Below are 27,900 nucleotides of genomic sequence, written 5' to 3' on the forward strand. Positions count from 1 at the left end.
CCACCTCTCCCCTCCCCTCCCCTCCTCTCTCTCTACCCCCTCCACTGTATAACCCTGAGGGTCTCCTTCCATTTCCAAGCAGTTTCCCTTCTCTCTCCCTTTCCCTCCCACCTCTCATCCTTGTTAAATGTTAATCTTCTTCTCATGCTCTTCGTCCCTACTCTGTTCTTAGTTACTCTCCTTATATCAAAGGAGACATTTGGCATTTGTTCTTTAGGGATTGGCTAGCTTCACTTAGCATAATCTGCTCTAATGCCATCCATTTCCCTGCAAATTCTATGATTTTGTCATTTTTTAATGCAGAGTAATACTCCATTGTGTATAAATGCCACATTTTTTTTATCCATTCGTCTATTGAAGGGCATCTAGGTTGGTTCCACAGTCTTGCTATTGTGAATTGTGCTGCTATGAACATCGATGTAGCAGTGTCCCTGTAGCATGCTCTTTTTAGGTCTTTAGGGAATAGACCAAGAAGGGGAATAGCTGGGTCAAATGGTGGCTCCATTCCCAGCTTTCCAAGAAATCTCCATACTGCTTTCCAAATTGGCTGCACCAATTTGTAGTCCCACCAGCAATGTACAAGTGTACCCTTTTCGCCACATCCTCGCCAGCACTTGTTGTTGTTTGACTTCATAATGGCTGCCAATCTTACTGGAGTGAGATGGTATCTTAGGGTGGTTTTGATTTGCATTTCTCTGACAGCTAGAGATGGTGAGCATTTTTTCATGTACTTGTTGATTGACTGTATGTCCTCCTCTGAGAAGTGTCTGTTCAGGTCCTTGGCCCATTTGTTGATTGGGTTGTTTGTTCTCTTATTGTCTAATTTTTTGAGTTCTTTGTATACTCTGGATATTAGGGCTGTATCTGAAGTATGAGGAGTAAAGATTTGTTCCCAGGGTGTAGACTCCCTATTTACCTCTCTTATTGTTTCTTTTGCTGAGAAAAAACTTTTTAGTTTGAGTAAGTCCCATTTGTTGATTCTAGTTATAAACTTTTGTGCTATGGGTGTCCTATTGAGGAATTTGGAGCCCGACCCCACCGAATGTAGATCGTAGCCAACTTTTTCTTCTATCAGACGGCGTGTCTCTGATTTGATATCAAGCTCCTTGATCCATTTTGAATTAACTTTTGTGCATGGCAAGAGAAAGGGATTCAGTTTCATTTTGTTGCATATGGATTTCCAGTTTTCCCAGCACCATTTGTTGAAGATGCTATCCTTCCTCCATTGCATGCTTTTAGCCCCTGTATCAAATATAAGATAGTTGTAGTTTTGTGGATTGGTTTCTGTGTCCTCTATTCTGTACCATTGGTCCACCCGCCTGTTTTGGTACCAGTACCATGCTGTTTTTGTTACTATTGCTCTGTAGTATAGTTTGAAGTCTGGTATCGCTATACCGCCTGATTCACACTTCCTGCTTAGCATTGTTTTTGCTATTCTGGGTCTTTTATTTTTCCATATGAATTTCATGATTGTTTTCTCTATTTCTACAAGAAATGCTGTTGGGATTTTGATTGGCATTGCATTAAACCTATAGAGAACTTTTGGTAATATCGCCATTTTGATGATGTTAGTTCTGCCTATCCATGAACAGGGTATATTTTTCCATCTTCTAAGATCTTCTTCTATTTCTCTCTTTAGGGTTCTGTAGTTTTCATTGTATAAGTCTTTCACCTCTTTTGTTAGGTTGATTCCCAAGTATTTATTTTTTTTGAGGATATTGTGAATGGAGTGGTTGTCCTCATTTCCATTTCAGAGGATTTGTCGCTGATATACAGGAATGCCTTTGATTTATGCGTGTTGATTTTATATCCTGCCACTTTGCTGAATTCATTTATTAGCTCTAATAGTTTCTTTGTAGAGCCTTTTGGGTCTGCTAGGTATAGAATCATATCATCTGCAAATAGTGATAATTTAAGTTCTTCTTTTCCTATTTTTATACCTTTAATTTCTCTCGTCTGTCTAATTGCTCTGGCCAGTGTTTCGAGAACTATGTTGAACAGAAGTGGAGAGAGAGGGCATCCCTGTCTTGTTCCAGTTTTTAGAGGGAATGCCTTCAGTTTTTCTCCATTCAGAATGATGCTAGCCTGAGGCTTAGCATAGATTGCTTTTACAATATTGAGGTATGTTCCTGTTATCCCTAGTTTTTCTAGAGTTTTGAACATAAAGGGATGCTGTACTTTGTCGAATGCTTTTTCCGCATCTATCGAGATGATCATATGGTTCTTATTTTTAAGTCTATTGATGTGGTGAATAACATTTATTGATTTCCTTATATTGAACCAGCCTTGCATCCCAGGGATGAATCCTACTTGATCATGGTGCACAATTTTTTTGATATGTTTTTGTATCCGAGTGGCCAGAATTTTATTGAGGATTTTTGCATCTAGGTTCATTAGAGATATTGGTCTGTAGTTTTCTTTCTTTGAAGTGTCTTTGTCTGGTTTAGGTATCAGGGTGATGTTGGCCTCGTAGAATGAATTTGGAAGTTCTCCCTCTTTTTCTATTTCCCGAAGTAGCTTGAAAAGTATTGGTATTAGTTCCTCTTTAAAGGTTTTGTAAAACTCTGCTGTATACCCATCCGGTCCTGGGCTTTTCTTAGTTGGTAGTCTTTTTATGGTTTCTTCTATTTCCTCAATTGATATTGGTCTGTTTAGGTTGTCTGTGTCCTCCTGACTCAATCTGGGCAGATCATATGACTTAAGAAATTTATCTATGCCTTCACTATCTTCTAATTTATTGGAGTATAAGGATTCAAAATAGTTTTTGATTATCTTCTGTATTTCTGAAGTGTCTGTTGTGATATTGCCTTTTTCATCCCGTATGCTAGTAATTTGAGTTCTCTCTCTTCTTCTCTTCGCTAGCATGGCTAAGGGTCTGTCGATTTTGTTTATTTTTTCAAAGAACCAACTTTTAGTTTTGTCAATTTTTTCAATTGTTTCTTTTGTTTCGATTTCATTAATTTCAGCTCTGATTTTAATTATTTCTTGCCTTCTACTTCTTTTGCTGTTGTTTTGCTCTTCTTTTTCAAGGATTTTGAGATGAAGTGTGAGATCATTTATTTGTTGGTTTTTTCGTTTTTTAAGGAATGAACTCCAAGCAATGAATTTTCCTCTTAGAACTGCTTTCAATGTGTCCCATAGATTCCGACATGTTGTGTCTGTGTTTTCATTTATCTCTAAGAATTTTTTAATTTCCTCCTTGATGTCTTCTATAACCCATTGATCATTCAGTAACCTATTGTTCATTCTCCAAGTGATGTATGCTTTTTCCTTCCTTCTTTTATCGTTGATTTTCAATTTCATTCCATTATGATCAGATAAGATGCATGGTATTATCTCTACTCCTTTATATTGTCTAAGAGTTGCCCTGTGACATAATATATGATCTATTTTTGAGAAGTATCCATGTGCTGCTGAGAAAAAAGTGTAACTGCTTGATGTTGGGTGGTATATTCTATATATGTCAATTAAGTCTAGGTTATTAATTGTGTTATTAAGTTCTATAGTTTCCTTATTCAACTTTTGTTTGGAAGATCTGTCCAGTGGCGAGAGAGGTGTGTTGAAGTCTCCCATGATTATTGTATGGTGGTCTATTAGACTCTTGAACTTGAGAAGAGTTTGTTTGAGGAACATAGCTGCACCATTGTTTGGGGCATATATATTTATGATTGTTATGTCTTGTTGATGTATGGTTCCCTTGAGCAGTATGTAGTGTCCCTCTTTATCCCTTTTGATTAACTTGGGCTTGAAATCTATTTTATTTGATATGAGTATGGACACTCCTGCTTGTTTCCGAAGTCCATATGAGTGATATGATTTTTCCCAACCTTTCACCTTCAGCCTATGTATGTCTTTTCCTATCAAATGCGTCTCCTGTAGGCAGCATATTATTGGGTCTTGTTTTGTGATCCATTCTACTAGCCTGTGTCTCTTAATTGGTGAGTTTAAGCCATTAACATTTAGGGTTATTATTGAGATATGGGTTGTTCTTCCAGCCATATTTGTTTATTTCTGTTACTAAACATGGTTTGTTTTCCTCTTTGATTTTTCCCCCCCCTTTACTGTCCTACCTCCCACTGTTGGTTTTCATTGTTATTTTCCATTTCCTCTTCCTGTAATGTTTTGGCGAGGATGTTTTGAAGAGATGGTTTTCTAGGTGCGGATTCTTTAAACTTTTGTTTATCGTGGAAGGTTTTAATTTCATCTTCCATCCTGAAGCTTAATTTCGCTGGATACACAATTCTTGGTTGGAACCCATTTTCTTTCAGTGTTTGAAATATGTTATTCCAGGATCTTCTAGCTTTCAGAGTCTGTGTTGAAAGATCAGCTGTTATCCTGATTGGCTTACCCCTAAATGTAATCTGCTTCCTTTCTCTTGTAGCTTTTAAAATTCTCTCCTTATTCTGTATGTTGGGCATCTTCATTATAATGTGTCTAGGTGTGGATCTCTTATGATTTTGCACATTCGGCATCCTGTAGGCTTCTAGGATTTGGGATTCTGTGTCATTCTTCAAGTCTGGGAAGTTTTCTCGTATTATTTCATTGAATAGACTGCTCATTCCTTTGGTTTGGAGCTCTGTACCTTCCTGTATCCCAATGACTCTTAAGTTTGGTCTCTTAATGTTATCCCATATTTCTTGGATGTTCTGCTCATGGTTTCTTAACAGTCTTGCTGAGTTGTCTATGTTCTTTTCCAGTTGAAATACTTTGTCTTCATTGTCTGATGTTCTATCTTCTAAGTGTTCTACTCTGTTGGTAGTATTCTCCATTGAGTTTTTAAGTTGGTTTATTGCTTCCTGCATTTCTAGGATTTCTGTTTGTTTGTTTTTTATAACCTCTATCTCCCTGTATAGTTGATCTTTTGCTTCTTCGATTTGTTTATGTAATTCATTGTCGAAGTGATCTTTCATTGTCTGATTTTGCTGTCTAATGTCTTCCTTGATACTCCAGATCATCTGAAGCATGTATAAAAATATGGAACGCTTCACGAATTTGCATGTCATCCTTGCGCAGGGGCCATGCTAATCTTCTCTGTATCGTTCCAATTTTAGTATATGTGCTGCCGAAGCGAGCACTCAGTATATTCTTTGTTGGTGGTGTTTTCTTTTCTTTTCTTTTGTGTCTGTCTGTTTGAGACAGGATCTCCCTAAATTGCTGAGGCCCTCACTTCTTACTAAGGTGGGCCTCAAACTTGGTGATCCTCCTGCCTCAGCCCCCGAGTCTCTGAAATCACACACATCAACCACCATGCTTGGCTTCAGGTTGTTCTATAATCACCTTTTTTTGTGTTCTGTGACCCCTTTTTTTTTTGTGTGTGTGTATGTGTATATTTCATTTCTTGAAATACTAGTTGAAGAAATTATAACAAGAGCGAATTTTTTTTCTAATTCAGTTTTTATGAAGGGAAAAGTGGAGAACATCATTTAGGAATTTACTGTGTGTCACAAACCAAATTGAATTAAATTCTTTTATTAGTTTTACTCCTTTTTTGTGTGTGTGCATGCTGGGAATTGATTGAGCCTAGGGCTAGGACCTCAAAAATACTAAGTACACACTCTGCCACTGAACTACACTCCCATTTCTTAATTTTTACAGTCGTCCTTCAGTGTGTAGGCAATATCATCCAGATTGGAAATCAGGATTTTGTAAATTAACATGCCAGATGTTACACACTAGTAGGAATGAGTAGGGATTTGAATAACTATATCTTTCTGACGGCAGATTCTGTTTATTTATACCATAGTACCACACTCTTGTTCAGGTCTTGATGAGGCTAGGCTATTGACTTGAGGAGTACGTAGAGAATTGTTGTCAAGTATTTGGGAAATCAGAAACAGTATATAATCTTGTTTATTCTAGGGAGGGAAATGTATATGTAATGCTTTTATTTTTTTAAAAATTAGACTAGTTTTTAAAATAATGGGCATATAGCCAAAGTTCATGCCATATTGGCATAAAATGAAAAGTTGTTTTCATCTTTCTCTCAGGTTTGGAGAGTTTAGTGTCTTATCTGTTATTGTAGAACTGACCTTCTAATATGTCTTCAACATTTATTCATATGAGCACATACTGATCACTCATTTTAATGGCAGTATAGCATTCCATCATATATTTTATAGTTTCCTTTTTCTTTTCCTAAAAATATAAATCTTTGGCTTTTGTAGGATATATTTCTGGAAGGAGAATTTTTGGGAAAAGGGCACATAATTAAAAAATTTTAAAGATATTGTAATAGTTAATATTGAGTACTATGCAGAAAGTAAATATAAATTTCCACAAACAGCAAGAGCTAGGGTCTATTACCAGACTTTAAATTTTGCCTAGCTGCTAGCTGAAAAGTGGCATCTAATTTTATTCAAATTCCTCCAACTGTGAGTTAAGTCTGAGTTGCTTTTTCTATGTGTACTAGCCATTTTTCTTTTTCTGTAAATTGTTTTAAGATGTATTTTGAAGAAGTTTCCTTTACTTCTTCCAGTATACCTTATTATAGAAACACTTGTAGCCAAAACAATCTACACATAATATTATTTTATTATACTAGATTTTATTATTTATACATTATGCCTTGCATAAATGCAGTATTATTAAGTGAATGAGATGCTTTCCTGCATCCATGAGTTTGTTACCTTTGAGTTTAGAGGCTTTCTTTTCATTTTTTTTAATTTAAATTTTTATTTATTCATTTATTTATTTATACTGGGGATTGAATCCAGGGGTAATTTACCACTGAACTACATCTCTAGTCCTTTTTATTTTTTATTTTGAGACAGGACCTCAAGAAGTTGCTGAAGGTCTCACCAAGTTGCTGGGGCTGGCCTTGAACTTGGAATCCTATTGTCTCAGCCTGCTGAGTTGCTGGGATTAAAGTGCCACCACACCCAGCTTTTCTTTCCTTTCTTTTAAATCTGTGGTTTTAAATTTTACTTACTAAAAAATGTTGTACTTTTTGTTATTCTCCCCTCTCACCCTTTTCCTTTTGGCCAAGGTGACTCCTTAACTGCTGAGGCATAGTAACATTTCAGGTAGTTGTCATCATCTGTAGAATTCATATTCTCTGTACAGAAAGCCTGAACTGAGTTTTCTTTTCTTTATTTCAGTATTGAATCCAGTGATCTTCCTCTTCTGGCTGCTGTAGCAAGCACTCATTCTCCATATGTTGCTCAGATACTTCTTTAACTTTGGTGGAAAGTTAAATAGAAACCAAGGAAAGAGGCACAACATGTATTTATGAAATTTTTTTCCTGTTAGACTTCTGTCTGAATGAGTTCATCTCCCAGGTACCCTGCACTGCATTGCATATTCTGGGTACTTTGGATGAGTTTTCTTTTAACTGGATTTGGGGTGGTGGTAGGTTTTTTTTTTAACCAAGTGAAACTAAAGCAGCATAAATAATTTTGCTGGCTGGTGAGTGGGGGGCATTTGAAAAAGCCAAAGCATAACTTTGAAATTTCTACAAAATAAATAATATCAAGGAATTTCATGTCATCACTACAATGTTGTCACAACTCATAAATGAGTGTCTCATGATTAAATGGCTCAGAAGTAGTCATTAGTTTTTAATTCTGTAGAAAGCTAAAAAACCTTGATTATTTGTTATTTTGTTTTGCATTTCAAAACAGCTAATTTCTGGTTATTTCTCAATGTAAGTATTTTAAACATCCTGTTAATTACAACAAACTCAGAATAATGAGTGAAAATATGTTACGTTGTCCACCCAAGTGTACATATGTATCTATTTTTTTCAAATGCAGAGGTAGAAATACAAAATTGGTGAACATGCCTTTTCTAAAAAAAAATTTTCAACTAATATTAATTGTATATAATGTTATTAGTTTATGTGATTTTTTTTTCTGTTTCACATATTCTAAAATATACATAAAGCCAATTTCTTTTTAAGGCTGAGGATGAGGATTCCTAAAATAAGAATACTACTTTATACTATTTGTTTTTTAAGTATGAGCTAATTCTTATAAATACTAATATTTACATATTCACTAATTTAATAAATGAAAATTAGGATAAGAAATTACACCAAAGCATTGGCAAAAATAAGAATAATATTTTCTTTAAAAGTGCTCAGGTAGTCAAGCCCCTTATTTTCATTATCAGCCCTTTTTGAAACCACAGGAGCAGAGTCTTTGTTACACTGCTTAAAATATTCAATTTACACTAATTGAAATTATAAATTATTCTCTTTTCTGTGACAGTTCCTCCCTTCCAAATGGTGATTTTTTTCAGATTTCCACTTCTCAATTTTTGTTGTCTTTGTATATACTGTAGAATGTTGCTTGTAAGAAAGGCTAATATGAAACCAAACCCATGTAAGTAATGTAAATAGAACGATGGGTAGATAAAGTTTTCAATATGCTCTACTACCTCAGTTTACTTGAATACTGAATTATAGTTTATTCTTTGCTTATCTGGTCTAAGATACATTAAATGGTAGAAATAATTCTGATTTCTGCTTTGACTGTTTTCATCACAATTAACTCATTAGCTTAAGAAAACCACTTGTTTATTCATTTACTAAATACATTTACAATATAGCACATCCATTCTTGCTATTATAACTTTTCAATGATCAGTGAAAATTTTATGTTCTTTGTTTAGTCAACCTTGACTAGTGTTGGGTCACATTTTCCTCACCCTTTATGTTTATTCAAGAGATTTCCAACTAGACAAAGAAGTGGTTGTTTTAATAGAAAGTAAATCTGAAATTGATCTGCCTACAGTTTGGCCCATGTCCTTTAGGTGGTACTTGTTAGTACCCAAGTCTCCTGTGGATGACTTGCTGCCAGAATGTTTATGAATGTATTTTCTTTGGCTTAATTTTCTTACTCCATTCATTAACAGAACTCTTCTATTGTCTATTTTTGCAATTCAGTGAGTCGATCTCTGGCAGAATTCAGATTCTATAATACTTCCTATATGGGCCATTGTACATTATTTTTTGGTTGTGGCTCAGAATAATATGTAGCAGGTAGGTAATGTCTGTTTGAGTCAATCTTCTTAATCATCAAACTGTTTTCAGTCCTATTTGAAATGTCTAATAAATTACTATTTAGTAATTCTAGTCTTCAGTAAGTGAATGGCTCATGCTGCTGTTATTCTTAAAGCTAAGCTTTGCTGGGAAGGAAAAGGTTCATAGTTTCTTAAGCACACCTTAATCCTTATAGGATTCCTGAGTTATAATTCCTAACACTCCTATAATTTCTGGACCTTCATCATAATCATTCTTTCCTTATATGAAGCCCAAGGAATGATTTATTGCTTTGGTGGTCTGTATGATGAATGTCAAAAGAGTTTTGACCTGTTTAAAATAAGTTTTTCAACTTCTTATGGTACAAATATGTTACATATCAAAAATATTGTTGCAACAAGCAATAAAAAAGGGATCTTTTATATGATAGAATTAAAACTAATTTTCCATACATATAAACTAATTGAGTTGGTTCTAAGTGTCCTGGCATTTATTAATATGTCTTAATTTTGAGTTTGAAAATATTAAGTGCAATAAACATACTAGCACAGATTTCGTTTTGTTGCAGTTGGCATACACTGAGGATGATCACAAAAAAAAAATCAGATTTACGTAAGGCCTACTTCTGTTTGATGTCTTATGAGAGTGTTCTGCTTTCTCTAAGTTATTTAGATGATGGATATATAAAATGTACATACTTGTTCCTTGTTCAGAATACATTTTTCAAATGTACACCTGTATTATAATAACCTCCCAGTTCTAGGGGAAATTTGTGCAATAAACACACATCAATTTGATGGGTAGTGTTGGTCTTTCTTTCGTATGTTAATAAGATCTATGTAACATTATGGACTCTGATGTCAAACCAATTAGATGTTTGACACTTCTGGACATGTGACTTTTCAGTATTTGTAAAATATACATCATGAGGTTGTTGGAATTGAGTAAAATAATGTATGTCAAGAATTTACTTCAGATCACTACTGTGGGTTTAATCTCAGCACTAGAGTGCCTGGTTCCTTAATGCCTGCCCTAGCATTACATTCACTCCCCAGTACAGGGGTGGGATGGGGATACAACTCAGTGCTAGTGTGCATCAAATGATAAACCTTTTGGCTGTCACTAATAACCTGGTGATTTTACCAGCCTTTTCCCAATTGTTGTTGGATAATTTTTAACATGTTCTTATGAATAGACACGCAATAACAAAACATACACTAATACATTCTCAGACTGTATTACTCACAGTGACAAAATTTCTTTAAATGCAAACTGAACCCAACCAACTAAAACCTAGAGGAAGCTATGTGAAGCTGTTAAGAACATTGATTTGAATACAAATTAATTATTACAAGACTTTACAATTAAGCAAAAAATTGGCCAATTTGTTTGGGTTGTAATCCTGGTTTGTTTACTGATCTGAATGTGAATTCCAGTAAGTCTCTCCTTTTCATCTGCATTGTAGGGTAGTCAGCTCTTCCTTATATCCTTCAAGCCCACTCCCTAGCAGGAATTCAACCATGAACAAAGTTGTTTGGGAGCTGCCTTTCTCAAACCAGGTTGACTTGAACAGTTATGCTTGGAGACAGGACTAGACCAGGAAATTTGGGAGTACCTGTTTTCATATCATATTATGTGCATGACTTTTTTTTTCAGCAATTAGCCAAAGAAAATAAGTGCATTGTTTTCATGCAGAAGAAGTAGCTAATATTTGGGAAGCAACTATCAGTTCTCTTCATCTGTTCGCACATACACTTAGAAAAAAATCTTGCAACACTTCTGAGAAGCATCGAGGACTTGTGAATGAGAAATTGAGGTATGATCCTCAGCACCACAAAAAATAATAAATAAAATACATAAAGATATTGTGTCCATCTTAAAAAAATATTAAAAAAAAGAAATTGAGGTATAGAGAATTTAACATTACCTCAAATCATAGTTTTTCCTATATATAGTCCCATCTTGTCTCTCAGACCAGAAGTTTTCTTAACTAGTTGTGGTGAGAGATGTAAAGATATCTGGGATTTCTTCATTTGTCTTTGCCAATGTGGAACATAGAGGTGGGGTTGCAAGTGAAACAAATCTGAGCTGAAAGTGTAACAGGGGCTGGGAAATTATAGCTCTGTGTGGGAAGGGATTGGGCAGATAATATAGTTGACAGGTTGGAGATGTAGCTTGCTGGTAAAGCATTTGCCTAATGTGTGTAAGGTTCTGGTTGGATCCCTAACACTGAAAAAAATGAAAAGAAAATAATACCCGTTAAAAAGTAAAATGGTCCCAAACAAATTTTTAAAGAATATGTAAAATTCCCATACATTATTTGTCAAGAGTACTTTGGTGGGGCTTTTGATCTGAACATATGCTCAGGTCATAGCATCTCCTCTCCCACAGGACACTCGGTCCCCTTATCACCTTTCTTTTAAAGTAGAATTTTCTTCCAGGGAATATATGACTCTAGACTGTGATCCCTTCATATTGCAGATAACTCTTGGTCTGTATTAACACTATCCTTTTAGACCTCCTGCAGATAAACCTTGATTTTTATTCTAGAGAGAGTTATCAATTTTTTTCTTTTTTTTTTCCTTTGCACTGAGAATTGAATCCAAAGGCACTTTACCACTGAGCTACATCCCTGTTCTTTCTATTTTTTATTTAAAGATAAGGTCTTGCTAAGCTGCTGAGGCTGTCCTTGAACTTGTGATTCTCCTGTGTCTCTGCCAAATCACTGAGATTACAGGCATGTGCTTACACATGCCCAGTGGGGAAGTATTATATTAGGATTGAAATTCCAAATGACTGTTTTCACAAAGGAGAAGAAAAACGTGTCTTTATATTCACCTAATTGCTCAAATTCATATTACTGATAAAGGCATATTACTTTCGTAAATTGTATCAAGCAGAACAAATCTGATGAAATGTGTAAATACATGGAAGGAGTGAGTTATTATTATTTCCTTTAGAAACTTATGGTACCACCCTTTTACGACACATTGAGTCTGTCTCAAGTATAGGAACTATAGTTGAAATGGGTGAAATGCTAGTCTAAAACCTGAGTTTAAGAGATTCTCAAACCTTAGAGTATATTAGAAACACCTGGCTTTCCCCCCCCCGCCCCTTTGGTACCAGGAATTGAACCCAGAGGTGCTTAACCACTGAGTCCCATCCCCGTTCCTTTTTTATATTTTATTTAGAGACAGGGTCTTGCTGAGTTGCTTAGGGCCTCACTAAGTTTCTGAGACTACCTTTGAACTTGAAATCTTTCTGCCTTGGCCTCCTGAGCCACTGGGATTACAGGTGTGAACCATTGTGCCCAGCAAACACCTGGCTTTTGAAACACACACACAAACACACACGTTTTGGCTGTGCTGGAGATCCAACCCAGGGTCTCAAGATGTGTAAATGGTTTCGAAAAACGTTAATTCCTATCTGGGTTGGTTCAGTGACACACACCTTTAATCCCAGCTACTCTAGAATCATGTTAAACATAAGTTTGAGGATCCCAATTTTGAGGACAGCCTGAGCAACTTAGGGAACTCTTGTCTCAAAATTATTTTCAAAAAGGGGCTGGGATTTGACCCAGTAGTAGAACACCCTTGGATGCAATCCCCAGTACTACATACACAAAACAATTTTAATTTCTAAATCCTGCCTTCAGAGATTGTGACTCATTGATAACATTTTGGATTTGAACCAGAAGTTCTATGGTAACTCAATATTCAGCATACTCATGCCTCAATTCCTTACCTTATTCCAAGTGCTACTAAAACCAGAGCTTTTTACTCCCATTTTTTGTTGTTGATTTACAGTTAATTGGAAAGGTGGTCATATACATCTGCTCAGTGGCTTTCAGTTTGGTATGTGCAATAGATCTAGCCAAATTTCTCTCTTTACCACTGTAAAACAATCAAGTGCTTTACTTTGCCTTGCCTTTACTACTACTACAATTACTACTACTACTTCCTGTTGTTATTTTTTACAGGTATGTGCCATTATGCCCAGTTTCAAAAGCCTATTTTGCCAATAGCAAAATTCCTTCTTAGTATTTAGTTCTATTTTTTTTCATTCAGCAAATAATTATTGAGCACCAGTTATGTGCTAGGTAGGGATAGATTTGGGTGCCAGGGATATGTCAATAAAAAATACAAACATTCTTTTCTATTCTCATGGAGTTTACATTTTCCCCTCTGGTGCAAAAGACAAATCAGGTAGTATAAGTACCATGAAAAAAAATGAGGTAGAGAGTTAAGCTAATTTTTTAAAAAACCTAACCATGTTATTTTCCCACAATTTAATAAATTACTTGCATTCACATCATTATATTTTCACCTTACATACAGTTAGTGCTGGCAAATCCTGTCCTGGAGGTTACCTTATACAAGTTGGTTAAGGCCAAGATAGATTTTGAATATGTGCCCATTTTTAGATAATGGACAGTATTATTAGACAATTTTTAATTGCCACAACAAAATACCTGAAGCTGTATAATATGTACAGACATAGTTCTGGAAGCTGGTATTAAAAATAGCATGGGGCCTGATTAGGCAAGGTTCTTACAGCAACCCCTCTTGGGAATTACTGGGGTCCCTTCTGGGGGCAATGTCCAAGTGATATAATTTCCTCACATTGGGTTCTGTCTAGTAAAGTTTCCATCCATCAACACACTGGGTTCATGCTTCCAACACATGAAACGTTTTAGGGACACACCAGCAGCATACCAGATTGTCATTGTGGATAACTTTATTATTGCTGTCACAAAAAAGTCTAATAAAACAAGTTATTTTTGTGTACTAATTCATTTTCTCTTATGGCATACTGAAAAGTGAATATACACTCATGTAACAATTACCCATGTCAAAAAGTAGATTGTTTTCAGCAATATAGAAGCTCCCTCCTACCTGTACCTTGTCTCTTTATGGTGTGTGGGGGGGGAATTTACCAGGGATTGAACTCCAGGACACTCAACTACTGAGCCACATCCCCAGCTCTATTTTGTTTTTTATTTAGAGACAGTGTCTCACTGAGTGGCTCACTTAAGGCCTTGCTTTTGCTGAGGCTGGCTTTGAACTCACAATCTCTTGCCTCAACCTTCCAACCTGCTGAGATTACAGGCGTGTGCCCACCCTGCACGGCCATATACACCCTATCTTGATCATAATTTCTCATTTTTGTAACTATCAACATGACTTTTTGTGAATGTGTCCTTGTTTTTTTCTTTAGTTTTGTCTTTGTGTATGTATCCATAACTAATACTTGTGTTTAAACACTGAGTGTATTCATACTGCTTATTTTGTTTTTGTTTTCCCCCTCAACATTGTTAGGAGATTCGCCCATGTGCAATGCAGCTGATATTGCACTGAATGAGTATACCATTCTGATATTTGACTTATTTCTTTGTTTTGGCAACTATGAGCATTTTTGTCCATCTTTTTTGGTGTACATAGGTATTCTTTAAAACATTTATAAAGGAGTGGACTTGCTGTCATGGAGTGTTAAGTTTCAGCTTTATAAGATACTTTTCCCCCCTGCCAAAAACGTTTTTCCAAGAATTCCTCTTGTTCTACATTTCATGTTTCTGAATAGAAATGAACAAACACATTAAACTATCCATTTCTTCAAACTTGAGTTTCTACTTTAGAGAAATCATTTCCTAGAGGTAAAGTGAAAATAATGAAGAATGTTTGAATTGTGCAGGCAACATAGTGTTTAAATGAATTTTCATCTGTAATCTTAAATCCTGAAGCTATAAGTCCTTTACTATTCCCATTTTATAACTGAAGAAACTGAAGTTCAAAGATAGTTTCAAGGTTGCAGGTGTGGCTCAGTTGTATAATGCTTACCTAGCACACACTGATACCCTGGGTTCAATCCCCAGTATCAAAAAAAATAAAAATAAAAAAAGTCACCTAAGTAGAAGTGGTGTTTTAAAAGACACAAATTCAGGTCTGTTTGCCCCTAAAATCCAAGTTAATGATAATCCATGTTTTTGATTCCTTTCCCCTCTTTAAGGATACTGATGACACTGGAAATTGATCCTTGAAGAATAGAAGGGATAATCTTTTGTCTGACATTGAGCAGACCTTTGAGTATGTACGTGTGTGTGTGTGTGTGTGTGTGTGTGTGTGTATGATGTGGGGGAGGGATGGTTTGCCTACTGTTTTGTGATTTTTCCACTATTATTTCTGTAATGGCTGAGCCACATCTACTTTGGTGTCTTTTCTCAAAATTAGGGAGAAAGAGACTTGTTAGTAGTCTTCAAGTTTGAGCAAGTCCCAGGACCAGTGCAGAGTATGGCACTATGACATATTGTAGCCTGAACTTTTCTTTTCCGTTTTTTTTTACTCTAAAATAAATGTTAACTTTCACCATGTCATTAAACACATGAAAATCACGTCATAATCTTAAATCAATTTAGTGAAGTATATTAAGATGTATCTAAATGAGGCCAAAGCCTTCAAGGACCTTAAATTTCAGTTATGTAAAAGACAGTCCGTGGTGTTGCCCAAGTGAGGAACCTTATGACTAATGCGGCCCATCTTCGCATTAATGAGAAATGGTACAAAGCATTGTTCTAAAATGAAGGATTCTGGAATTTTGAGCTAACTTTTATTGTTTAAATAGCCTTTGCTGATGTCTGATTGCCCCGAAGTGATGTTTTGCTTACCAAAGGACAAGTAAATCGAAATGGGCTTTATCCAGCTTGCTAGGAAGCAGATGCAATGTAAAAGCGCAAAAGCGTCCACTCTAAGTCCAAGCATTCCTACGCCCACCTACCTGAGAGAGGAGATGGGTGGAGGGAGGCCGGTTCTGGGCATTGGGTGAATGCGGTTTACACCTGGCTTTGCAAAACGGCGATTATAAGCTGGCACCCAGCACCATGGACACTCGCCCCTCTCCAATGTCAAAAAGCTTTGCTTTTTCTGGTGTTAAAATACTTGTCTTGAGAAGAACAAGCACTTTTTTGTGGACAGCTTTCACAAAAGATTGTTATATTGAAAGAAACACAGGGAGTGGTATGCGTGGATTTCCTTGCTTGGCGAATGGCGGCTTCGACTTCCGAACGTTCTCCAAGGGCGGGGCGTCACAGTTGCAGAGAAGGAGCTCCGCTTAGCTTCCGGATTTGGATCCAAAGTCTCCCTCCAGAGGCCTTCCCCAGAGTTCTGCCCAACAGGCTGTTTTCGCTTAGACCCTGTGAGTGCGTTTCCGGCCCTACTAGAAGCTAGAGTGGCCAAAACCACAACTGTGAGGCGGATCCCCTGATCGGTTTAAGTGAGATCTCGCGAGGAGTCATTAAATCTCACGGAGGGCTGGAAAAGGTTTAACCGCACCGCCCCAGTTATTACGTCACCCTTAAGGCTCTGGTTAGCGTGCGTGCACGTGATGCGCATGCGTACTTGCCTCCCCTCGCCCCCGCGCGGGCTTCTTTCTGGCCAGTCGCGCGTGGGCTGAGGCCCTGGGCAGGCACTGCCAAGGTTTGTTTGCTTGAGCTCTGACCCTACGATGGTGCGGAGTTCCCTCCCTGTAGGGAGGGCGCACCCCTACGTGAGGTGAATGGGCTGTCCTGTGTCCTGTGGGGTGGGGTGAGGAGCATCTGGGCTGCTGCCATGAACTCACCGGTGGACCCCTGCGCTAGGCAAGCGCTGAAGAAGAAGCCGCCCTAATGGACCCCCGAGGTAAGGCCGTTTGATCCTGGCGCGCTTCCGCAGTTCAACTGACGGCGTTCCTCAGCTTGCGGCGACTGTCCCAGTGCCAGTAATTCTCACCTGCTGCCGGGTATCTGTTTTCTGCGTCCCGTAGCCCTGACCCAGGTCCTTGTCATGGGCTGGATGGTGACCGCCTTTCCTTCCCGAAGAAGTGCGGTCTTCTCAAGCACGCCCGTTCTTGCAGGGCACTTCCTTATGTCTTCGATAAGAAAACCCTGTTACTAAATAGTATTTTCTGAGTTGGGTAAAATGTGGGTGGGTGAGGGAGTTTGCCTGTACGTTCAGGTAGACTAAGACACAAAGTAAGAATTTTAAGTGACCTATAACATTCAGGCAATTAAGAACGAACTTCAGTGTGTGCTGCGTCCCAGAAATATTGTACAGTCCACTAAAAAAGGTAAAAGTTTAGAAACTCCGTTTAAAACTTTGCATCCAGTCAGATGATAAGATCTGTGGTGGCTGATGCCTGTTTTAAGATCACTTCTCTAGGTACTTTTTCAGACTGTCACTAGAAATTTTTTTACAGTATTTTGGGCTTGACTACACGATAAAGTATTTTGGGTTAGCAGTGATGGCACGAACTGAAAAAGTTGTCATTTGACCTGAGGCTAAATTTCAGACAAATAACGAAAACCTGTTAGCCTTGCACATCCTTGTGGATTATTTAAATTTTGGGGGAAGGTATTCCTTGTTTTGGAGAAGGTTTTTTTTTTTTTAATTTTTTTATTTTTATAATCACTGGCATGTTTCCTAAACCAAAACAAACACTATATAACAACCATGAATGGGAGTACTCGCTTATATTTGCATTAATGAAATTGAAATGCTTTAATTCTTAAGTCACTTTTAAGTTTCAAGGTTTTGTTTGTTTGTTTTTGCGGTGCTGGAGATTGAACCCAGGGCCTTGTGTGTGCAAAGCAGGCACTCTACCAACGGAGCTATATCCCCAGCCCAGATTTTCAGGTTTTTTGCTTAGTAATAAGTAACTGCGCCGGCCTTGTAGGACATATTACTATATAAGTCATAATTTAAGCCGTGGTAGGTCAAACTTTGTTATTGGAAATCCTGGTCTTTGCACAGGAACAAAGTAAATATTACCACTTTCCAGAGTCCTTTGCATCTTTAATCGTATGAATCTTAATTTTCTTTCTTTGTGTGTGTGTGTGTGTGTTTTGTTAAATTATTTATTTATTCTAATTTATTATATATGATGGCAGAAGGCAATTCATTTCATATTACACATAGAGCACAATTTTTTAAGTCACTGATCATATCTTCAGACTTGTAATTAAGGTAATGATGTCTAATCATTCCAACTTCATTCTTACCCCCTTGCTCCCTCCCTTCTCCTCCCTCCCCTTTGCCCTATCTAAAGTTCCCCCCATCGCTATTATGGAATCTTAATTTCTTATTATGATTCTGGAAGGGCATGTTAGCTAAGTGAAAGCAGTCTTTTTAAATAGCTGAATTTTCCTTTATTATTTATTTATTTTTGAGTTACTGGAGATTGAATCCAAGGGCTCTCTACTACGGACTTACATCCCCAACTATCTGTCTATTTATCTATCTATTTTTTTAATATTTATTTAGTTGTAGATGGACATAGTATATTTATTTTTATGTGGTGGTGAGGATCGAACCCATGCCTCACACTTTGAGGCAAGCACTTTAGTGCTGAGCTACAGCCCTAGCCCCCACAACTATATATTTTTTTATTTGGATACAGGGTCTGGCTAAATTGCTGAGGCTGGGCTTGAACTTAATATTCTCCTCCCTCAGCCTCTGGAGTCATTGGAATTAATGGTGTACACCACTATGCTCCGCCCTCCCATAGTTTTTTTTTATCATTAGAAATATTCAGGGGCTGAGGATATAGCTCAGTTGGCAGAATGCTGTCGAACAAAACTTTGAATGTTTGATGTAAGTTTTACTTGTAAACATTAGTTTTGATACATTCATATTTTAATTGTAGAACTCTTCTCCTTAATGGCAAAATTATTATTGCATATTTTTTGAGCGTAGGAAAATTTTTAAACTGTTTGTGAAGTTATATTTGCCAGGTTGTGCTTTAAGTATTTTATCTTGTTTTACTGGAAGATCAGCATTATTCAAGGAATGCCTACAGTTCATAAAATAGAGCTTGACATATAGCAGCATAATACGTTAACTGCTTCATTCATTGGGGTACAAATGTAGAAATAAGGAAAACATGAGTAAGTAACCCAAATCATAGTGATGGTTTATTTTGATTAAAAAAATTGAGGCCTGGGGATGTGGGTCGAGTGGTAGCGCCTTTGGCTGGCATGTGTGTAGCGCTGGGTTCGATCCTCAGCACCACATACAAATAAAATAAAGGTGTTGTATCTGCCGAAAACTAAACAATAAATATTTTTTAAAAAAATTCTCTCTCTCTTTAAAAAAAAAAAAATTGGTTAAATTCTCACAAGTTCATTTGCTTTCAGAAGAACCTTTTTCTTTTAGTTGACTCTTAAGGGTATATTGTAATTATTTCTTGTGCACTTACCTGTTCAAGATACAATTCTCTGTACCAGGACGGATCAGTGAACAAATAGGTTGGTCCTAGTGGGTTTTTTTTTTTTTGTTGTTGTTGTTGTTTTGTTTTGGCACTGGGACTTGAACCCAGGGGTACTTTACCACTCAGTTATATCCCTAGCCCTTTTAATTTTTATTTCAAGACAGAGTCCTTAAGTTGCCAAGGCTGGTCTTGAACTTGTGATCCTCCTGCCTCAGCATGCTGAGTCACTGAAATTAAAGATATGTGCCACCCTCCTGTCCTGTGGTTCTTATATACTAATGGAACAAGGAATGGAGAAGGCAGATGATAAATATAAACAAGTGAATTATTATATTGTATATAAGTAATATAAAAATTATATTGCTATAAAAAAGAGTAGGATCAGGGGTCCTGGAAACAATAGAACAAGAGCTGGGTTGCAATTTAAATAAGGTAGTTCCTGTTTTCCTGGTTGAGTTGACTATTGGGGGGGGGGGTTATCAAGGATTGAACTTGGGGCATTTGACCACTGAGCCACATCTCCTGCCCTGTTTTGTATTTTATTTAGAGATAGGGTCTCACTGAGTTGTTTAGCACCTCACTTTTGTTGAGGCTGGCTTTGAACTCACAATCTTCCTGCCTTAGTCTTTCGAGTTGCTGAGATTACAGGCGTGTACACTGCACTCAGCTTTGAGTTGACTTTTGATTAAAGATTTGATGTATGTGGTGGAATTAATCATGGGGGAAGAGCTTTGCAAGCAGAGGAAATAGGCATTGCCCTATGATGAGCATGTCTTGATGCATTGTAGGAATAGCAAGCAACCCTGGAGTGACTATAATAAAGAGTGAACTAGGGTGAGTAAGAAGTGAAGTTAGAGGAAAGAATGGTGAAACAGAACTTTCTGAATCATTGTAAATTCTTTGACTTATTTTAGTAATAGGGGTGGAAGGGCCACCTAAATATTTTAGAGCAAAGGAGTAAAATTATCTTACTTAGCTTCATTTTTAAAGTCTCCTGACTGCTGTGAGGGAGCAAATAGAAGTAGGAAGTTAGAGATTATTGCGTTAAGTCAGGTAAGAAATGATGGTAACTCAGACTAAGGTAATAGTAATGGAGGCAGTGAGAAGTATTTAGACTTTGAAAATTGTCAGGAGCCATCCATGGGCTGTGTATGTAAGCTATGCACATTTGAGCGTATAAGGGGCCTGGCCTGACATTACTGTCTAATTAGGCTATGCGACATATGTGTGCCTTTCCTCTAGCTCTGCCTGTGATCCCACACAGCACCTGAGACGGGTGTGGCTTTCCAACATGTCAGTCAATCTGCTGACCACAAGACATCACCAAGCAAGATTTCACTCTTCGAAACCCAGTCCCTTGCCTTATTTGGATGGAACTTTCTATCGAATGTCTTTTCCCTAAATAAATAGTGTGGGGGTTAGGGTGTGCTCTCTCTCTTGCCTCTTACCTCTTGCCTCCTGCCTCCGTTTCTCCCCTTGAATTCCAGCTTGGGAGCTGACATCTGAGGCATCAAAGCTGTCCCTGAGCCCTGAAAAAGATATTTCTGTGTTTGTATGGTTTTTTGTTGTTGCTAGCTGGGCCAGCTGGTGACAGAAAATAATTTGAATGTTTAGCCAGTGGGGTTTGTTAATACATTAGATGCAATCTTTGAGGGAAAGAGAAGAATCAAACACTATTTTAAGAGTTTTGGCCTACATAACTGGAGTTTAATTAGAGTTTGAGGTGCCCTCAAAGAGCTGGGGACATGGACTGGGAGTGTAGCTTGATAGTAGAGCACTTGCCTCTGATGTTTGAGGCCCTTTATTCAACCCCAGCACAAACACACAAAAAAGATGCGGAAATTTGCAAGAGGAATAGGGTTTGTTGAGGAGGATCAGAAATTCAGTTTTGAACATGTCAGATTTAAAGTGATTATTAGAAATGTTGAGTAAGGAAGTGCATGTACAAATTTGTTCTAAAGGAATGCTATGCTGGAGATTTAAAAGTGTCTTTAACTTGATGAATAAAATTTCAATCTCCAGTCTCCTGGGTGTGGGTGTGTTCTGTTTAAATAATATATGTAACCTTATGACTACAAAATTTTAAAGCAGGAAACTGGACGTGGAATTACTACTATCAAGAGTGTTCATTAAAAATAGAAGGGGACTAAAGACAGTAAATTTCCCAGAGCACTCCATCATTTTAAGGTTAGGGGAAAAGCCGGGCGTGGTGGCTCGGGGAAGCTGAGGCAGGAGGATTGCAAGTTCAAAGCCAGCCTCTACAAAAGTGAGGCACTAAGCAACTCAGTGAGACCCTGTCTCTATATAAAATAAAAAATAGTCCTAGGGGTGTGGCTCAATGGCCAAGTGCACCTGAGTTCAATCCTGGATACCAAAAAGAAAGAAATAGTTGGGGGAGAATAGTAAAAACCATCAAAGGAATGGGAGCAAACTATCCAATAGGAGAAAAACCAAGAGAGAAAATAGTAGTGTTCTGGAAATCAAGTGAATAAAGTGGATGATAAATGGAATTAACATTTGATTGATTAAGCTTAATTTACTTATTTTCCTTTGGGTGGAAATTATTTATGAAAAATACACAAATGGCTAAGAATTGTGTCTTTTTAAAATTATTTTTGTGGTGCTGGGGATTGAACCGGGGGCATTGTGCATGTGAGGCAAGCATTCTACCACCTGAGCTATTTGTGTCTTATAACTTTGTAATAAACTTTGTGAGCCAGACACGTCATGTGTGTCACTTAGATATCTAACAATTTTTACTTTTCTAGCTATTTCTCCAGCTTCCACAGCATTATTTTTTTCTGAACTAGTTCTTTGATTTCATTTTTCACTTTATAAAGGTATTTTTATGGGAAAATTTGGACTTAAATACTCTGTGGGAAGCTGGGTGCATTGGCAAGCCTGAATACCACCTACTCAGAAGGCAGAGGCAGGAGGAGCTCAGATTCAAGACCAACCTGTGCTGGTTTTGACAAAAACTGCTAAAGTACTCATTTTGAGTCCTTACATCAAAAATTACTTAAAAATTCACAGATAAAATTGAATGTAACTGTTTTTCAACTGAGTGCATATTCAACACCATTCTTTATAACCTTTTTTTTTTTCACTTTAGATTGAATGTACATCTCTCTTATGGTTATTTACCTCTCTTTTAACATAATATTTTGCAATATTCATCAAAAAAAAACAAGAATTGGAAATATATTTTATAAAGTCCTCATATACTAAAGAATACTTCATGTTCACCAGGACTGATGATTTGTGTATGTTAGTCTTTTTTCAGTAACTTCATTTAATTTTTATGGTCTGACATATCTAAGCACCATATATTTCATTTTATCCCCTTTTTATGTGTTTCAGATTCATGTATCTAACTTTCAGATTGTCTTCCAGGTTCTTAACCATTTGTCTTAAATTGAAGTCTTCATTATTTTCCCTTTTTAGTATTTTGTTGAGATGATCGGACTACTTGTCCACCTAAAAAATGTGTGGGTTTTTGCTCTTGATTCCTCCTGGCATCTTCCTCCTTATATCCAATTGGTTAATACATCTTATTGATCTTACCTCCTGAATCTATCGATGGACTCCCCAGTTCTGCTTTAGTTCAGACTTTTTCCCCCCAGTTTTTCTACCCATGTATTTTTTTCTAGTTATTTCATCATCATATTGCTTTTAGATCTTGGATCTAATCATATTCTATTAAAAAATATTTTTTAGTTGTAGATGGACACAATATCTTTATTTATTTATTTATTTTTATGTGGTGCTGAGAATCTAGCCCAGTACCTCACACGTGTAAGGCAAGAGCTCCACCACTGAGCCACAACCCCAGTCCTTCATATTTTACTCTTGTTTAGATTTTATTTCCCACTCTCTAGTATAAATTAGCAATATGTTACCATTTGGGGGATTTAAAAGAGTAGGTATTATATGTGTGTGTGTGTTTGTGTGTATGTGTGTATTTATATATGTAATATATATATAACCTGTTTATATAACAGGTTAAAGAGGAAGTCTTCTAGAAGTGTACTTGCATTGCTCAGATGATAACATCCATACCTTTAACAAATAATATGTTAAAACTGATATTAAAACAAAGGTTATAGATAGAAATTGAGTACGGTCCCTGTTCATCAGTGCCTTAGAAGAAAAACATGAAAACATAAATGTAGTAAAACATTATGGTTATTATTAGGGATTTGAAACTGCAAGTTGGGTAAAGGAAAGACTTTTTTTTTGGTATATGGATTGAACCCCCAAGGGGTGCTTAACCACTGATCCACATCCACATCCCCAGTCCTTTTTAATATTTTATTTAGAAGCAAGATCTCACTGAGTTGCTAAGTGCCTCGCTAATCTGTTGAGGCTGGCTTTGAACTCTTGATCCTCCTGCCTCAGCCTCCTAAGTTGCTGGGATTACAGGCATGTGCCATTGCACCCGGCAGAAAAGACTTCTTGGAAGAGCATTGAATTTGATCCTAAATGTCATGAAAAGACATCTGAATGGTATAAGGTATACCAAAGGGAGATCATTCTAGGCATATGCAAAGGCACAGATAGTGGCAAGCCAGGTACATTTGTAGAACAAGAAGTCAGTCTGTAGGAGCATGCATTTCCAATGGAAGTGATATCACCCCAAAAGGGACAAAAACTGGTTTTTAGGGGGATGGGTGGGAAAAAAGGTGTGGTATTAACTACAAATATGGCCTTCTAAAACCCAACCTTACTGGCAAAGTTTTATTCTTAGTATTAATTGGATATGGGTTGGCAGTTATGGAAAGAATGTCTAAAAGGTTCTTTGAAAGGGGATGATAATGGGGCAAAGAAAAGATTGTATAACACTGGTCTGATGTATGGGATATTTGGTGGAAGTGGTTCCAAACATGTTGATATTAACAGTGAAGCTGGATGTACTAGTGTGGTTAGATCACTTCAAAGATTTGGATTCCATTTTATGAGTAAAGGAGAAACATTGGAGGGTTTAAATCCTGAAATAAGATAGTTTCTTAAGAATTACTGTGAGTATACGGAGATGTAATTGGAAGTAGAATGAAGCACACAAGAGGCAGGGAGGCTTATAGGTAAATAGAATGAACGTAAAATATTTTGTCTAAACTGATAAACATTTCTATGTGGAAGGTAAGACTATTCATAATTATATGAAGATAATAGGAAACCCAAGAGGTATATGTGGTTTAGTTAAAGAAACATGCAGTAGATCATGTGTGAGATTAGGTCCTGGACACAATAGTGACAACAGCAGATAGGCTGAGATATTGAAGAGGTAAAATATATCCAGCATGGCTTCTGATGGGAGGGGTAGTATCTGTTCCCCACTAGAATTTTTCTTTTTAAATTTTGAAATTGACTAAAAAACAATAATAGTAAAGTCTGCATACCCTAAGTATATTTAGCCAGATAAATGTTTAAAAATATTTTTTAGTTGTAGATGGATAATATTTATTTTTACATGGTACTGAGGATAGAACCCAGTACCTCACATGTGCAAAGCAAGTTCTCTACCATTGACCCACAACCCCAGCCCAAGCCAGATAAATTTTTACAAGTATATTTAGTTGTATAGAGCACAATATAGAATGTTATCAGTGCTCTAAAAAATTCTTTCCCCTTCCCAGTCAATACCCTTTTCCAGAGGAAACCACTGTTACGCTTCTAATGCCAATAGATTTCTTCTTCCTGCTTTTGAACTTCATTTGAGTGGAATTGTGTTTTTGTTTTTTTCCTGGCAGTCAAGAGGATTTTTAAGCTGCTTTGGTTGTGTTTTCTCTCTGGACTGAACTTTAAAGCTCCTCTCTTGGAGCTTTCCTTGGTGTTAATCTGGGTATCCTGACCCATCCTTTGCCACCTTTTTTTTTTTTTTGTATCATCTACTTCACTCTGTCCAGACTAGCTCCTGGAATAATTAACTGCTTCTCAGCCCCAGATGCTCCAGTTGTTCCAGATGCATCAGTCCCAAGTCTGGCGAAATATTCCTGTCTTTTGCTTACTGGTAACAAGCTTGACTGGATGCAAGAGCAAAGCAGAAGTTAAATTATTTCTAATTTTCTGACTTGGGTAGCTGTGTAGATAATAGTACAGTGTTTAGGAGTATTAAAGAGCAGAGTTGGGGGGGGGTGTCAGTTTTGAGACCTCTTACAGAAGATTAAATAGAGATGTTTAGTAAGTATTTGGAGCTTCAGGTCAAACCTGGCTATAAGATTGAATTGTTCTAATATTCTACAGTATATAGGACACAGGTGAAGTCATAGGCTTGGTTGGAATGCCCAGGGTGAAGTGAAGAATGAGAACAGAAGAGGGTCAAAAACAGACCTTTGTGTTCCCCAATATTAAAAGGGTGGGGAAATAAAAAGAATTATTACGGGGTAAGAGAACAGAATGCTGTTATAGGGAATGAAGACTGATAAATTCTTTGGATGGCTTCTGTCAGAATGATTCCATTAGACTGATTAAGAGAGAACTTGATTGTGGAGGATGAGAAAATAAGACACAAGAACCTAAAAATGTGGCTCAGACAGAGGTAAGAGTCCTTTTCTCATTATGTGTGAGGCACTGGGTTCAATCCTCAGCACCCCATAAAAATAAATAAAATAAAGGTGTTGTGTCCAACTAGAACTAAAAAAAAAAATTAAAAAAAGAAACTGAAAACAGTAAGTATAGTATAGTGTTTATGGGTTTGGCTCTAACAGGAAGAGAAAATATACAAGGTCCTCCACGATCTTCTGCCCATGTTGATATGACACAGGACTCTAACCTTATCATCCTCTGCCTTCAAACACTGACTTTAACTACATTCATGTGTCATATCAACATTTTGGTCAGTAACAACATTGTGGTCAATACCATTCCCATGCAATTATAGTGCCTAGTAGCCAACTTAGTTTATAATTATATGTTATGATGTTTGCACAGCAATAGAATCACTAATGATGCATGTCTGAGAACATGTCCCTGTTAAGTGATGGTATTTGAAAATATCCTAACACTGTTTCAACCTAAGCTCACCCTAAATTTCTTAAATTAGAAACTTCTGAAAGGGAGTATAGACATTATTTATAGAAAGAGCCTCCAGTTGTTCTGATACATGACAGAGAAATGAGAAGCATTGTTCATTGTGCCATATTCTCTCCTGTATCTGCTTTGCATAGGATAGAAACTGTATGGTGTTATATCAGTCCTGAAATTTGTATTTGAACAAGGTGACTCAGATCTGGGGTCTAGGGGCTACAGTTGTGGCTCAGTGGTAGAGCGCTTGTCTAGCACACATGAGGCACTGGGTTCGATCCTCAGCACAACATAAAGATAGATAGATAGATAGATAGATAGATAGTCAGTCACACCATCTACAACTAAAAAATATTTCTTAAAAAATCTGGAGTCTAATACTGAGAATTTGATCCTAGGCAAGCTACATAGCTTCTAAAAATTGAGGAGGGATTGTTGTATTATTGCCCAAATGAGAATTTTATTTACATATGTGTGTGTGTATGAAATGTATATTCAGCCACGAGCCTTCACAATGCACCATAAATAATAGTCATATGTATTAGCTTGTTTCCTTTGCCAGAAAACCATTCTCTGGCTTGAATACAAAATTGAATACAAATTTCTCACTGAAATCTCATCCCTAGTACTCTGCAAATTTGTGCAGCCAGCCTTGTTTACTTTTCCACTTCTCTGTGTTCTCAGGATATAACACTACTTCTACCATAATGATTTCTGTACTGTTATAATTGCTCTTATATTTCTCTTTCTGACTGTAAGCTCTTTGTATTGAGTGGGGAGTACTGGATATTGAGCTTAAGGGTTCTACCACTCAGCTACATCCCCAGCCCTTTTTATTTTGAGACCTGGTCTCACTAGTGTCCTGTGGCTGGCTTGAACTCTTGCCTCAGTCTCCTGTGCTGGAGTGTAAATGGTTATAAATTCCTTGAGAATAGTGCTTGTATCTTTATCTTTCAGTGTTCCGCCATGTAATATTTGTAGAATAAGTGAGTTATAAAGAAAAATAATGTGGAAAAATGCTGTTCTTTACAAGTCTGCTAGTGATTTCTATCAGTCTAATAGTTGAAGTGCTGGGATGAAAAGACTGGTGAAGTTTGGCATAACTGCAAAATTTGCTATTGATTTTTCTATTACCAAAAGATGAATAAGTACAATTGCCCAGCATTTCCTCTGAGAGCATTAAGGGTAGAGGAAACTGTTATGTCCTGGAACAGGAATTCCTTTTCTGTATGGCTTCAAAACAATTTGTAGGAAATATCAGAGAACTATAGGTAAATGCCACTTTTACCTTTTTGTATTTTGTTACCAAAATACAAAGAAGGAGCTAGAACTGAAAAAAATGTAAAATTTAATATCTTATAATAATTTATTAATCTGTTTCAGAATTCATAATAATATGGTCTTTAACTGTACCCTTGGTGAGGTTTTTTTCTTCATTGGCAAAAGAACAAAATTGTACATGGAATCATTTTTGAGTGAGTCATTGTGCATATCCCTGAGGGTGGCACAAAAAATTCTGTTGTGTTTTCCCATAGAAGATGTACATTCAGAGGGTTCCTTGGGAAGAAAAAGAATTTATTCTTCTTCTAGGGTCCTTTGACCTTCATTTGTAAACCCTTCTGGATAGAAGGGGGATGTTGCATCTGGATGGGCCCCTTATT

The 27,900-nt window shown here is 37.0% G+C and overlaps 2 protein-coding genes and 1 non-coding gene across 4 annotated transcripts in view; 2 read left to right on the forward strand and 1 right to left on the reverse strand.

Annotated features, from left to right (window-relative positions):
* The window catches only part of Fnip1 (folliculin interacting protein 1), a 115,716-nt gene extending 105,939 nt beyond the window's left edge, over window positions 1–9,777 (forward strand). For both annotated transcript variants that reach the window (XM_071612117.1, XM_071612118.1), the window contains one exon: window positions 7,098–9,777. In XM_071612117.1, the coding sequence (XP_071468218.1) occupies window positions 7,098–7,176 (79 nt within the window). In that variant the 3' untranslated portion in view covers window positions 7,177–9,777. The remainder of the gene's footprint in view (window positions 1–7,097) is intronic.
* Window positions 4,969–5,075, reverse strand: LOC139705948 (U6 spliceosomal RNA). Its single transcript, XR_011707676.1, has one exon. It is a non-coding gene; the product is annotated as a U6 spliceosomal RNA (small nuclear RNA).
* A 6,648-nt stretch (window positions 9,778–16,425) lies between the features above and the next one.
* The window catches only part of LOC139705751 (rap guanine nucleotide exchange factor 6-like), a 159,766-nt gene continuing 148,291 nt past the window's right edge, over window positions 16,426–27,900 (forward strand). Inside the window, 1 exon segment of the mRNA XM_071612120.1 lies at window positions 16,426–16,650. The gene's annotated coding sequence lies outside the window, so the exon portion shown is untranslated.

This window comes from Marmota flaviventris, chromosome 5 (assembly GCF_047511675.1).
Source record: "Marmota flaviventris isolate mMarFla1 chromosome 5, mMarFla1.hap1, whole genome shotgun sequence".
NCBI lineage: Eukaryota > Metazoa > Chordata > Mammalia > Rodentia > Sciuridae > Marmota > Marmota flaviventris.